The sequence below is a fragment of the Chlorocebus sabaeus genome, chromosome 13, assembly GCF_047675955.1.
Source record: "Chlorocebus sabaeus isolate Y175 chromosome 13, mChlSab1.0.hap1, whole genome shotgun sequence".
NCBI classification, from domain to species: Eukaryota; Metazoa; Chordata; class Mammalia; order Primates; family Cercopithecidae; genus Chlorocebus; species Chlorocebus sabaeus.
Window position 1 is genome coordinate 66,964,818 of NC_132916.1, and position 15,749 is coordinate 66,980,566.

Below are 15,749 nucleotides of genomic sequence, written 5' to 3' on the forward strand. Positions count from 1 at the left end.
AGGTTATGTAAAAATTTCCTGATCATGAAATTAAGTTATATAGTCCACTTGAATTCTTCGTGATTAAAAAATCATGTCATTATTGGCCCCATTTGTTTAATCATTCCGTTCCTCCTTGCCTGCCTCCCCACCAGCCCCTCCTGTACACACACAAACACACACACACACACAATTTTTTTCTGAACCATCTGAGAACAAGTTGTATACATAAGGGCTTAAGAGTTTAATTTTTCAATTGAAATTTTAACGGTGTTTCTAACTTCAAATATAAGGTGTTTCTAACTGCCAAAAGGACGGAGATCCAGTATACCTTTGACCCAGTTCCTCCAGGGTCATTATAGGGTAAAAGAGTGAATATGAAATCACGTAGAAAATAGGGCTTGATACCTGGATTTGAGATTCTTTATTGAGCTATTTTGACTGAAAGTTTCCATTTTTTACCAGATGGTAAGTATGTTTTTTTCCATTTTGCTGTTTACGATTCATATGGAGTGGTTTAGGATGGTCTGATTCTTTTTAGGTATTGGTTTGTTAGAATATATGGAAAGAATTACCAATCTTTCCAAGATTAATATTCTTACTATCTTGTTGAAAAATGTTAAAATGGGGAACATAAGCTATATTATGCTTTAAATTTTAATAGATTCAAGTACAGAAACTACTTATGTGTGTTTTCTGCCTCCTCCTTGTGGAGAAAGTGTATTTGTATATTGTTATAGTCAAGTTCTGAAATTATAGACTTTACGAATATATTTGGGAGTTGTAGTGACTGCATATTTTTCATACCCTAAGAAATTTAGTAGATGTAGCAAGACGTGCGTTAATTCGTCTCAAGCTGCATGAAGCTACTGTTCCATTTATGGCTTATATAAATTACATGACATTGTGCTTTTTCAATATGAATGGTGAATAAGGCTATTGTCTCTTGGTTTATGGGAAATATTAGAAGCCTGTAGTTTTGTAGCCTAACTGGACACGTGACTCTGATGTCTGGAAATAATGATTTGAAAGAGAATTAGTTTACATATTAAAAATAAACTAATGACCACTTTTTAAAATGTGACCATTTTTCTAACGGCCTATATATCTTACAGAGTTTACATTTCTGATGGGATGATTAAAAGTTTCTACAGTCTATTTAGAATTTAGACTAACTAGAAAACACTTTGTTCAACGTTTGTGGTATGCATGGGCAAAAACTGGTATCTTTCAATTTTCATTTCTAATTGGATGAGATTATTACCTACATTGGATGATGTTAAGATGCAATAAATTTGACTGGGGTGGTACTGTATAAAGGATATATTGATAAAAATATGTGGCTACCTGAGTGTCATCTTACTTTCCTTTATAAGCATTACTTGAAATGGAATTATCTGGAATGCCTTTAAAAAAGCTTCAAGATTAATTTATTTAAAGCAGAGTAAATATGACAAAAGTTTAACATTTAAAATAAGAGTGGTCAAAAAATCACAAATCAATGAGAAAAATATTTATATTTGTAATAGAAAACTATACAAATGACTTGAACATGACAATCCAAAGGAAATTCAAATGAGACACAACTTCTTCTATCAAAGTGACAATGATTAAAGCAATAATACTCAATAGTGAAGAGAGAGCCATGACATGAAAACAGTGATATGTTTCAATGTAAATGTGTATGTATTTAACTCTTGTAGAAATCATTTTAAATCTACAGGAAGTTTTCAAGAATAAAAATAATGCGAAGAAAGAACACACCTCTATACCTTTCACCCTGAATTACCTATTCTAATTATTGGCCCCATTTGTTTAATCATTCCCGTTCCTCCTTACCTGCCTCCCCATCAGCCCCTCCTGTACACACACACACACACACACACAAAATTTTTTTCTGAACCATCTGAGAACAAGTTGTATACATAAGAGCTTAAGAGTTTAATTTTTCAGTTGAAATTTTAAAGGTATTTCTAACTTCAAATATAGTTGCCAAAAAGTATGGAGATCCAGTATTCCTTTGACCCAGTTCCCCCAGTGGTAGCATTTGGAAAACCTATAGTACAATGTTAAAACCAGTATATTGATACAATTTACTTCTCTTTTTCTTGTGTACCTATGTGTATAATTCTTAAGGCTGAGTTTTACTCTCACCTCTGGTATAAGCCAGTTATACATGTTACTGTTCAAATAAAGTTTAAGATTTGTGCAGGGTTGAAGAATAAATCAGCCTTTTTGAAGTGGAGGTACACCCAACTTAATAAAGGGACTTAAATCGAGTTAATAGAATAGCACTTAAAAAAAAAAAATACATTGCTTTGGCTCAGGAACATGATCTTTAACCAAAAAAAGAAATACGATTATGAGCAGACTTGAATAAACCGAATTACTGTTCTTTTCACTCTGGAAGAATTAAGGTATTTTCTCTGCCACTCCCCAGTCCCTTTTATGAAAAGATTTGCCATAGAAACAGGGATGGGTTATGGCAAAAGCAGTTAATTCTGACAGTTGCTGTTATTGGTTGCATTAGTGTCATATCAATTCTCCACTAATATCACAATTTCTTCACTAATTTCTCTTTAAATTGTGACTTTTGGGGAAACCAGTAGGAGTAGAGAGATGGAAAATGGTAGGTTTTTAAGATTATTTCGGTGATCCATTTGTATAAAATAATGCGCACAAGGAATCATATCCACATTTAAAGCAATTCTGTAGAAGGGTTACATTCTAAAGCTTCCTGAAACAGGACTCAAGCAAATTGTATTTTGTAGCTTATGTAGATTGAAAAGGGGAGCAAGTTTGCAACAGAGGTAGCGTGGTTCTCAAAAAGGACGCTAGGTTGGAAGCCAAGTGACAAAAATGATGTTTTGGCTCTGACACCACTGATCATATGATCTTGGGCAAGTAGTTTAGTATCTTAGTTTTTCACCTGTAAGATGATAGATTTTTTTGCATAATCTTTAGATTCCTTCCAGATATAGGAGTCTATGACTGTCTTTTACTTAAAAATGTTCCTGCTGTCTTCAATAGAACTTTAAGACCACAATCAAAATGATATAAGAGTCTACTTGTGTGTGTGTGTGTGTGTGTGTGGTTTTTTTTTTTTTTTTCTTCCTCGTAGTTCCTATTTAGAACCTTAGTAACCCTGTTCAGGATTTTCCATTCTTGGGAGATAGTTATTTAAATCTCAGGGGTGTATCTTTGCTAAGTGATCCCCTGAGAAAACACATAGTACTTCCCTTCCTGTGTTCTATTCTTAATTTATTTGTTTATCTTCTTCAGTAAACTGTAAAGTGGTTGAAAGTTGGCCTGTCCTATGGTTTGTTTAGTTACAAGTGCTTGCCTTGTTGGGTTTCTTTTCTGTCTGAAGTGATAGGATCTGGACACATGGAATGCCTTAAGCCATGGTCATCATTTGCAACTGATGGGGTTGCAGGCAGCTTTGATAAGACAGCCTCAGAATTGAATATGGAATCCCTAAATGCTGAAACTGTTTATAGCGAAGAAGTTGCCTGAGCGCATAAATAGTGTTTTGTGGCGAAACTAATGAGCAGGAGTCTATGAGTATTATTTAGAGATTATATGAATCTAAGAGCCATTATTCACATGTTGATAAAAGATAATTGTCATATATCAAAAAGTGTAAGAAGCTGGGAATTCTCTTGAGCTGATACATCCTTCTGTTAATATCGGTAAGGGTGACAGCCAGGTTTGACTGGTCTGTCTCTTTATTTTTCTGGACCCAATTTTCCTTTTTTGTGTGAAATGAGAAGATTCAATTAGACTTCAGCATTGGTCCTTCTAGCTCTAAATTTCTTTGAATATGTAATTGTGCTTTTGTTTTAAAACATACTCATTCATCCAGCATCAGTAGGAAACAGGCCTATTCTTCCAAATAAGTGAACTTTCTATGGTACGGAAGTTTGTCACCTGTTTTAAAAGCCCTTACAGATTACCCTGTACTGTTATTTCAAATTCTTTTTGGTGGGTAATATCCTATTTACAGAAGAAAAGACTAAGGCTTTAAGTACTTGCCCTACAAACCACACAATTTATAGAGGCACCAGGAGGTAAGTTGGTGCTGTTCGAGAGTCCACATCCATTATTATAATTACTAATTTCTTACTTACTAAAATATACGTCTTATTAGCAGTACTTCTTTTAATCTCAGATATTTTGGATGGATGGATTTGAAAATATACTTGCAAACAACAGATACTCTTCAAATCTTAACCTTTTCCTAGTTTCAAATTTTCCTAGTTTAGAATTTCCATCAGGAGAGCTGCATGATTCTAGAACTTCTAGTTTGGTGAATAATAAAACGTGGCATGAGTTTCAGACACTACTTAACATTTCTGTATTCATTAGCAGACATGAATAACCAATTTCATTTCGGTCCCCAGGTGATCTCAGAAGTGACCATAAAGTCAATTGATTAGTGTTGGCATATGAGATTAATCTTGTTTACTCTTGACTGAGTCTTTTCCTTTCATTTTACTATGGACAGAATAACACCACTTGAATGAGAATGTCTGGAATGATAGTGATAATAATAATAATAGCTAATATTTATTGAGTACTTGTTGAGTGTCATGAACTGTGCTTGCAAGGCGTCGTCTTATGTAATCATCTCAGCAACACTGTGGACTAGGTTTACTGCTGTTCCTTATTTTACAGGTGAGAAATAGGAGGCACAAGGCATCAAGCAATTTCCCAAGGGTTACAGCATAGTTCATAAGTAGCAAACCAGATCTGTCTCACTCTAAGCTTGTTCTCTTGGCTATGAGATGGAGATGGCCTCTTAAAGATTAAAAATGCAGGCTTGAGGCAAGTGCAGGAGTCCTTCCATGTCTAATTTTGCTCATTTGAGTATTTCTCTTTCTGCTTTTCTGTTTAGTATTACACATTTTACCCAGGTAAGCAAACTTTAGGCTTTAGGGTAGATATTACTGTAACCCTAAAGTATCTTATTAGTTGCTCCTCGATAAAATGAGTCTCAGTTATTACTTATAGGCAAAGTAACTCTCCCTCAGGGGATTTTCAGGTCTCCTGGCGATTTCTAACTACTGCTTGCTTACCTTTCTGCCTCCCAACTCTTCTGCTCACCAGTCCGCTTATGGTCCCTTTTGATGACTAACATTTTTAATTTCTTCCTTCTTTGCTGGTTTGCCTTTTTTTGATGGTGCTGATTCAATGAAGTGTATTATACCATTTTTTTGAGACAATGTAATATGAATGTTCCTTTCTAAATCATTATTAAATATAATTTTCGGAATTAAATGAGTCTGTCGTGCAGAAGGATTGTTGAGTTTTCAAAGCATCACCTCCCATCTAATGTCATTTACTACTTTCTATAATACCTGGTGTTTAATAGCCATTTGAAAACATTGATAGCTATTTTATATATAAAGACTTTACCTTTTTTGGAATATTAATGCTTCAATGTATCACTTTAGGGGATAGAACAGAGCTTGGGCAATTTGATTTTATGTTAAATATTTCCATTTGTAAAGCAGCAGACATTAAGGAAAACACATCCTTACAGTCTAAATTTCTGAGAGATTATAAGGAAGGTTGATAGAAACATCCTTCTTCTACCCAGATGAGCATCAGTCTGGTGAGGCTGAAACTAAAATTGCTTTATTTTTTAATAAGTAATTTTTTTGAATTGTCTGACTGCCCATCCTTATGCAGAAATCACTTATTATGTATATTTTGATAAGGAAAGTGCTGCCATGTGGCAAATAAAATGCTTGGATTTATTTTCTTTTGCTAATTAGCTTGAAGGAAGTCATTAGGTCGTGTCATCTTTTAAGTTGCTCCACTATTTGGAAGCAAGGCTGAAAAAGGTTTATTTTCCAGTCCCTACTGGAAACCTGTACTTTTACTTTATTTGTCATAATGCTTTACTGAATGTTGAATGTCCTAATTGCCATCTTCTTTCTTTGCAGGATGTTTCGCTCAGATCGAATGTGGAGCTGCCATTGGAAATGGAAGCCCAGTCCTCTCCTGTTCTTATTTGCTTTATATATCATGTGTGTTCCTCACTCAGGTAAGACTCTTTCTCTTTCACACCTCGAGTTTAATCATGATGACATTGTCTGCAGCATAAGCATGCTACTTATTTACATTGCCTTACCTTTACTTACTGCCTTTTTTTTTTTTTTTTCCTGTTTCTATCCTTATAGGGCAGTTTTTTTTCTGTTTATGATTTGTCTATCCTCTTTGAAATTTGTGTGAATACTATTTCTTTGATCATTGTTTTATTTTCTAATGAGTTTATTTCTTTAATCTTTGCTGTCTTTTATTTATTTACTTAGCCCGTATTGAGTGATGAGATAACTACATAAATGGCATTTAAAAAGTGCTAGCTGTTTCTTCTACTGTTGAGTAAATATACTGTACTTCTCTTTTCAAGTTTTCATATAGTTATTTATGGAAAGTACAGACTTTGCTAGTTTCATTCATCCTCATTTTATTAGCATGTTGCAATATGAATTAGGAATTGGAACTTAAGTTTTTAGACTATGCAGTTTAATTTACTTGATATGAAAAAGTTAATTTTAATTACAGCATTTTTGGAATTAAAGTGTCTATTTTTTCTAATTACGTTTTTTTGAACTTTGAAATAAGATCTTGTTGACTGCTGAAAAAACTAAATTTTCTGTAAACAGCACATTTTATGAATAAGCCAATTAGAAGCTGAGGAATGTGAATGATGTTTAAAAGTAAACTGTTTCTTCATTTTCTGGTTTTGTCACTGAACTGAGCAAATTTATTTAAGTCCATTCTATTTTACTCTTTGTATTCTCCTGGTGTATGTATTAGGCTTATTATGTTTTCATTTAGAATAAAGCTAAAATGTCAATTAAGAAAATCATAATTCTTGAAGTCTTATGTATTTATTACTTGGAATTTCATCAAGATTTATTAATTTCATATTTATAATGTATCTATATTATCATAAATAATACATTTTAAACATCATGGAAATAGATTATCTGCTAAAATTGCTTATTCATGCATCAACAAATTAAACTTGTATTGAGATGTGAAAACTTTTTTCCAAGCCTCCAAGTGTTTTAAGAGTTTCAGTTACTTACTTGGAAAATTCCTGGCACTTACTTAATGGCTTCAAAACAGATCAGATCTTTCAGTGAATTTTGTGTGTATTTGTTAGAATTTTATTGTAAAGCCATCCTTTTCCTTATTACTGTCATTATTAGAGGAAACACACTTGTAAACAGATTGAAAAATTAAAGATATATTAGATGTTATGATGTACAGTGTTAACTACTTTCAAAAGTGATTAAGAATAAATTACATGATATGAGATGAATTATGAGATTAACATTATTAGTTGAAGTCTGTTTACTTTCATTTTTGTTAGGTCATGGATTTGTATAATTTTAAGGCTTCTTGAGACCACAGCACCTCCAATTTGTACTTTTAGATGTCAACATTTTAATTAATATATACACATTCTTGAATTTTAATCATTTGAATAAATGAAGCATGTCTCTTTAGGGTAAAGAAAGGGAATCAACTTGTCTGGGACCAGGCTGAGGGAGGAGAATCACCTGGGGTACAAAATTTGAGGAGACACTCATTCCCAAGGTCACCAGAATCAAAGTACTTACACTTGTTAAGTTACTCTCTCACACAAGCTTTGCTTATTTATTTGTTATTTCTTGCATTATTAAACTTTTTTTGTGTATCGGATAAGGTTTTGTGACAGATAGATTTCTGTGATCACTTTTGAGGCCAGAACATTTTGTGTTAATACCTGTATCACTCTAATAATGACTCACTTAAAATGCTGCCACCTCGTAAGTGTCTGAATTCACAAACACTCTTTAGAGGGTATTATTGGCATTTTAATAGAAAATTTTCGCATCATAAGATGACTGAGCGTGGGTGCCTTATAATGAATTCCCAAGCCATTTAAAATAATGCATATTACAACTTCGGATATATCTGATATTTAAAATCTTTTTTTTTCATAAATCAAAGTGTAATACTGCTGTGTTTTTGACTAGTGCTCAACTGATGTTATATCCTTGTTTACACCTTCATTGACTAATTTTTGCTTCTCTGGATAACCCCTAGATGATCTCAAGTGGCTTTAAGTGGCATCTTGACGCCAGCGTCCGCTAAATCTGTATTTTCCATCCTGGCCCCCTCCTGGCCCCTAGAGCCATCTCTTGAGGTGCTGATCCTCATCTACCCTTGGATTTATAATAGGCCTTAAACTTCAAATGTGCAAACAGGACCCCTAGTTCCTATCTCCTATCCTCAAATCTACTTCTCTTTTAATCTTTAAAATTCCTCCTTCTATCCTCCTATTCTCTACCACTCTCACTATTTTGTAGACACACTGGCCTTTCTATTCCTTGTCTATGCCTTCCTAGTCTCCTCTTCTCCCTCACCTCGTTCTTTTTGACGCTCAAATCTCAGTTTAATTATTACCACCTCACATAATCCTTCCCTATCCCTCAATTCAAAGGAGCTCCGCTGGATCATATCATATTCTTAGTGATAATCTGCATAGATTTTGGTTGTTGTCTTGTTTGTTAATTTTTTGTTAATTTGACTGTGATAGCTAGGTTAGGAGATTGGCAGATCTCTTTTGGTTGTTACGATTGACACTTAGATCAGATGATTAAAATTAGAATCTTATGGTTTGATTCCAATAACACCCATAGTTTAATTTTTATAAAAGAATTGCAGTATTAAGTTTGCTAGTTTGCTAGTAGTTAACATTTGTATTTCATGGGACACTTAAAAAAGAAATATGTGAATTTTGTGCACTTCTGGATTTTCAAAAGTAGTGTGGAAAAATAACTCACTGTGTCTTGACAAGTGATGATTATAACCTTTAATAAGAACTACAGTAAAATAACAATTTAGAATATTTACACTCGTGCCATAGAAGTATGCCTTAAAACAATAAAATACGATTTATTTTTACCCACTATCTTGACACCATTTAGAAAAGCTGACAACATCCAATATAATCAAAATTGTTGGGAAAAGAGTGTATACACTGACAATGTTGACTCTTTTGGGAGAGTAATTAGGTAACACATTAAAAAATTAAGAATGTGTACGTTGGTATATCACTCTCACATGTAGGCATATACCCTATAAAATAAAAAACATAAATATATAGAGAAATCTGTATCACTATGTTAACTAGCATTGTAATAGCAAACCGGAAAAGACATTGTTCACCCAAAGGGGGATGGTTATGTGCATTATTTTACATTTGTTCCGTCAAATACTGTGCAGTGCCTCAAAACAATGTGGTCAAACTGCCTATTGGCTTGGAAGGCTATTCATGATAATAATGTTAAGTTTAAAAGCAGATTATAATCAGGCACTGTGGCTCACACCTGTAATCCTAGTACTTACGGAGGCAGAAGTGGAAAGATGGCTTGAGCCCAGAAGTTTATGTTATAGAACAATGTAAAATTATTTTAGATTTGTAATAGCTTGCATTACAAACCTGGATGTATTATGTATCTATGTTTATATAAGACTTTGTAAACATGTTAACAAAACATGGAATGATACTCATCAGGCTTCAAAAATGGGTTATCTCAGAGGCACAGTTTGGAGAAACAGGAGGGATGACGATGGAACTTCGTACACCTCTGAATTTTTTTGCATTCTTACAATGATCAGGTATTTAGTAATCTGAAAAAAAATGATGAATTTCTTTTTTTTTTTTTTTTAAAGCCACATAAAAATGATCAGAGAGGCGTAGAAGTGTATGACTATTTAAATTTTGTTAGTTACTTAACTGTTTCTCTGGCTCTTTCTTCACGTAATAGGAATCTCTAAAAGGAGTTTCAGATAATAACTTGTTTTTTGTGACCTAACACTCTATGACTCTGAAGATAAATGATGATATTTCAAGCAGACAGAGGGTTATGGATTCAAGTAGAGTGGGAAACAGCCAAGAGCCAATACATTTCGAAGCAACCAGGAACCTGTTTCCACACAGATCGTCTTAGTCATGAGCAGTGTGGGAGGAGCCTCCCTTCTCTCCTGAAAATCAATGATATCAGCAGATCATTTCAAAGCACAGTGTTATTCTGATATCTATGAGACATCAACAGCTGCAAGGGGAAATGTTTCTGAAAGTAAAATCTGGCCTGAATTGTGTATGTTCTAGCCCAGGGCACAACATAGTTCTGGAAGGCAGGTGATTGTGTAAAAAGAATCTTGTGCTTTTTTGTTTGTTTATGTGTTAGTTTTTCTTATGATCGTAAATGAACAATTATTATTTAGTATCAATTATATTGCAGTCTGTATTTAAGAGTTAAACCAAAGTTTGGTCAAAGGACTTTCAAATGTCTAGAAAAATAATCCTCTTATGAATGTACATGTTTTTAAAAAAAATTTAGTATTGTGTATTGAAAATTACTAAGTAATTACTAAGTGTATCTTAAAGGTCAAAAATAAGGCTCTAATTGTACATACCATTTTGCATATAATGATAAATGTGTGTATGTGTGTTTCACTCAGTATCAAAATGCTCCAAATTACTGTCTGAAGCTTTCAGCTAAAAGACTGTTTTTCCATTTCAGACATCAGATTAGAGTCAATGTGAGTGAATAAATAAAGTCTAGAAAGTTTTATACAGATATTTCCTTAAGGCAACTTTCTAGATAATTTTCTTCATACACTTTTGGATGGCCTGAATTTGATGTTGTTAGATATGAAATCATACATTGAGGGGTCATAAAGCCAGTTACATAAACATAGAATGGGAATGACCTGCCTTGTCACCACAGTGACAATTTCAAGTGACCCAGCAGTGTGATGGGACCACTAATGAAACTGATGCCACTTAAATGATATTAGGAAGAGGGAATATCAAGAGTCCTACTTTTTATTGGTCAGATCATGCTTATTTCCAGGCATGGTTGTCATAATGTAGAGAGGGTTGGTGAACAGAGAATATTTAGACCAGGCATACCAGCGTACTGATGAGTCTCAAGCGATCTGAGGAATTTTTGGAGCAGTCCCTGTCAATACTGAGTGAGTGAAACCTCTTTAGAGGTGGGCTGGGACTGTGGACTCCCTTTGTGTCAGCCACAACATTCTTGCTTTCATGTATCAATTTGTTTGCTTTTTAAGTACAAATTTTGTTGCATTATTGCTTTAAAAATGGATGTAGAGAAATGGCACATTTACTTTAATAAAGTCAGTAGGAATAAGATACCAGCCTTTAGATATCTGGAGACTGGTCATCTGGAAGCTATAACAGACTTCTACGTATCTCAAAGAGGAACTAGGACCAGTGTGTTAATGCTGTAAGAACCAAATGACTCTCTTAGTAATTAATTGTCCAAAGATAAACCTAGCTGTCCTTCAGATTCCCCTGTCACTAGTAATCAGGACATGAAGGAATCTCAGGATTGAGGAATTTGTACCAGAAACCTTGAAGACCTCATTAGCCTATAGTCCAGTCATGGAGTGTGTGTGTGTGTGTGTGTGTGTGTGTGTGTGTGTGTGTGGTGTGTTATACAGTCTGTTTTGTTCTGTGCACATAGTTGTAATTATTTTACCTGTAAAGTTTCTTCTGTGTGCTTCCAATTTTAGCAGGTACTTTTAATAATGAACTAGACCTAGAGGTTGGGCGGGTAACTTTCTTGGACAAGATAAACCTGGGGAGCTCTAGACTTTAATAGGGACATACAAACTCTGAGACTTTGGCAGGCACTAAATTGTCTACCACTTTTAAATTCTTTTTAATTCTCTAAGGAGTTTTCTTTTTATTTTCAGCAAGTAGAATATGTGCTTTTTGGCACTGTTCTTACTATTCTTTCTTCTTTGGCATTGTTCGTACTTTCAATATCATAGTATTCGGTAAGTAAAGAAGATGGAAAAAAAAAAAAAAACCAGAATGGAGGAGAACCACAGACAAACCCCAATATATTCCAGATATAATGAGCAAACATACTTTATAAGGTGGGGCAGCATGGGGAAGAAGGTTTTGAGGTTAGATGAGAAAAATGTATTAATCCCACAATGAGGATCAAGTCACATAAACATCCTTTCCCCTCCATTGAACTAAGATGATTAAACACCTGAAAAGAAAGCAGGGTTCCTTTGGGAGGCTGAGGCAGTGGGCGGATCACGAGGTCAGAACTTCAAAACCAGCCTGGCCAACATAGTGAAACCTCGACTCTACTAAAAACACGAAAATTAGCCTGGTGTGGTGGTGTGCGCCTGTAATCCCAGCTACTCAGGAGGCTGAAGCAGGAGAATCACTTGAACCTGGGAGGCGGAGGTTGCAGTGAGACGAGATCATGCCCTGGGCAACTACGTCAATAAATAAATAAATAAATAAATAAATAAATAAATAGAGCAAGCAAGGTTCTTGGGCAGCACATGGATGGTGGCTATCACCAGTTCAGGTTAACCTTCTTAACCATCTCCTACAGAAAAAACTCTCAGAGAGGAATAGAGTATCCCAGTGGGGAATATGTGGCCATCATATTTCTGTAGTTAAGACTATTATCTTGATTTCTTAAAATCATTAAATATATTAGTAATCTTTTGAATGAGATTTTTCTCTGGAAAATGGTTTGAATTATTAGATATTTCATGTCAGCGTATCTTGGTTTTTAGTCATTCCTAAACTAACTTCATCTTAAACTTGTGGTTTAGAAATGATATGCTTTTGTAAAACAATTACATAATTTTCTGCAATAAATTATTATGAGTCAAAAAACATGCCTTCCTCTACTACGTTCTCCTCCAAGTTTGGTGCTGCTAGTTTAGATAAAAGAGAAAACGTTTTTGTACTAGAGCTCAGAAGATGGATTGTGTCAACCCATTTAAAAATCAGGATCTTTCTTATAATAACTGCAAAATTACACAAGTCACTATTATCGGTTTGGTCAAAACTACAAGGATGAGAAAACGCCTATAATTTTGCAAAGAGAAGGATCTTTTTAGAAGAATCCTTACCTGGCCAAAACTTTATTAAACAGTATTATTGAAGTAAAATATAGATCTGGAGAAAAGAATACTCTGGCAATATTAATCATTGCTTTTATACACATTCACAGTTCCTTTCTTCTGTCCTTCATTTATTTGTTTTATGCCTTAAATACATGTCCAGAAATATGACATTATGTACAATTGATACTGTCCCCTATGAGTATAAGGAATAGTTTAGCTGTATCACTGGCCTTATTGAATAGAGTTTTAAGGCAGAGTTTCTGATCACAGTGATTTCAGTGGCTGCAGTAACAGTGCTATGAGGAGGAAAAGCTAGACTTTTAGAGATAATTTACCTCACTTTGTTTTTAATTTTAGAGAAAATGAGCTCCAAGTATACACTGAGGTTGTGGAAATGTAGCCTCTCACCTTTTCCAGAATTCTCCTAATCAGATTGTGTACACCAGTTGTCTCCTGGTTGGCTCATCAGAGGCCAATATTAGTATTTTATTTGGACTGCTAATCTCATCTCTCTTTAGAATGGTAACCTCAAAATCTATTACTTGTAGGCAGCTCAAGACCACAAACATTTTTGTTTCAATACTACTGATAACCTAATGTTTCACCAACAATAGGGTTTGTGGTTTTTCTCAGAGACTCTGCTAAGTTGATACAGGACGTTTTCCTTCCAGTTTGGTAAGCATCCTTGATGCTTTAGCTGGTGTTTGGTTAGGACTGTTATTACTTCTCATCATCTGACTGGCTTCCATGTCCCACACACATGAGTTAGAGAGGTCTGCCTCTTTTATTGACCTTTTGGAAGAAAGTTCTCTTCGAATTTTAAGCCATTTCTGATATTTAAGGTAGTGTCTACTTGCAAACATGATACTACTGATTGTGACACCATGGAAGATGGATTCAGTAAATGTGTAGCAAATGAATTGAATTGCTTTCCAAGCTCTCTTGCCAGAGCTTGGATTTCCCTTAGCAGGTTGTGTCTAACTTATCAGAGAGTTAGGTATTCTTAATCAGAGTCTCCTCATTTCTCCACCGTTATTAAAGTATGTTCAACATTTGTGAGAGCATTATAGTACTTAAAGAAGTTACAGAGAACATAGAGTTAATATTGCTGTTCTTAGACTCATTTAAACACTAAAGGCTATGTCATAGTACTATATATGAGCAGTGTGTGTGTATTTGGGGGTGTGTGTGTGTATATATATATACACATATATGTACATATGTATATCAGGCTCATTTCAAAGTCCTAGTTATGCAAAGCGAAATCATTGCCTTTAATGTTAAAGAGTTTTAGTGTTACTGGGGAGACTAAGGTGAGAAAAAAATAGGATGCAGTGTGATGTGCGATTTAGTAGAATTATAGGCATAATATCAAGAGATAACAGAAGAGGTCTCAGAAAAGTTCTCATGGATAGATAATGTTAAAACTGTATCTTCTGATAACAACAGAAAGGGAGAAGATGGAGAATGGGTCTGAAAATGGAGAAGGGGGATCTAGGCAGAGAAAGGAACAGGGACAAGGACAAATGCACAGATGCATTATAAATGACTTTGTAGAAGCACACTATTTCTCATTACTAGAATAAAGGGTCTCTGCAGAAGAAGGTAGGGAATGAGGCTAGATGGGGAAGTGGGAGACCAGGCGAGGATGTCAAGTGAGGGCCGATGCTGACAAAGCTGAATGAGGACTTCCAGCCCAGCAGGGGAGATAGACATGTCCCCACTAGCTACAGTTCTGTAAGTAAAATTTGTGCATTTGCAGATGAAGATGAATGCTGAAGGGCACAGAGGTTGAGAGCTTCCCTAGGGTGGTAGTTAGGGTACTCAATGAAAAAATTGTTTTTTGTTTGTTGAATCTGCAGTTTTATGATTTTTCTCAGTCATACTGTTGTGCCTTAGAAATGGCAGCCTTAGTTTCCTCATTGGTGAACAGCCCTGACACACATGTTGAAAACCTGGAAATGGTAATAGCACTTCAGGCACCCTGGATGCCTTCTGCTTCTTGCTCAAATGCATATTTAGTTGTGACCGAGGGTTGGTGAATCTAGATCAGAAGTACCTTCTTTGTCTTTATAACTGTTGCGTTTGAGGCTTTCATCTCCACTGGGTATATTGTAAGAGCTCCTAAGTAAACTCCCTGGGTCCAAAGTAAATTGGACAAAAATCTCCTTTTTCATAGTAAGTCTGGCTTAGGGTGAAATTGTATGAGAGAATGAGATGACTAATGATTTAAAATTTAGTTTAATGACATTCAACTTTTGAGAGCCCATCTTTTTTACATGAAGCTTTTCATATTCTTCAAATTGTTCCTTTAGGTGCCTCTGACTTCTGAGCAACTAATATGACTTTTTTTGTCATTTAAATCGGATTTTCCACCTGATCTGCCTAGTTCATTTCCCATTCCTATTTCTTCCTTTTGAATACGTTTCAATTTTCTCATCATAGCTTAAATTTTTCCATAAGACAGTTATTAGGATATTTACTTTAAAGCGGTTGGTTCAAGTGAAGCAGAGAGAAAGACTTATCTTTATTCTCTGTCCACTATGTGTGCCTGACATTACTTTACCACAGCCTTTATCTTTATCATAATTATGTTTGAAAGCATCTTGAATTGGGAACTTTGGGCTAATTTAAGTTTAAAACTCCCATCTGTGGGAAGTAGAGATTTTGTATAAAATATAAACATTTAGTGCTGTAAGTAACAACTTATTTTTTTGGTCAGAAAAAGATGTAGTTCGTTAGACTTTGTTAAAATAGGTTACAAGTATATTTTACCTTTTAGGGCAGAA

At 34.7% G+C, this 15,749-nt stretch overlaps 1 protein-coding gene across 6 annotated transcripts in view; it reads left to right on the top strand.

Moving 5' to 3' along the window:
* Nucleotides 1-15,749, top strand: part of ADGRG6 (adhesion G protein-coupled receptor G6) — a 134,448-nt gene that overhangs the window by 1,607 nt on the left and 117,092 nt on the right. For all 6 annotated transcript variants that reach the window (XM_008006833.3, XM_038000808.2, XM_008006835.3 and 3 more), the window contains exon 2: nt 5,931-6,031. In XM_008006833.3, the coding sequence (XP_008005024.1) occupies nt 5,931-6,031 (101 nt within the window). The remainder of the gene's footprint in view (nt 1-5,930; nt 6,032-15,749) is intronic.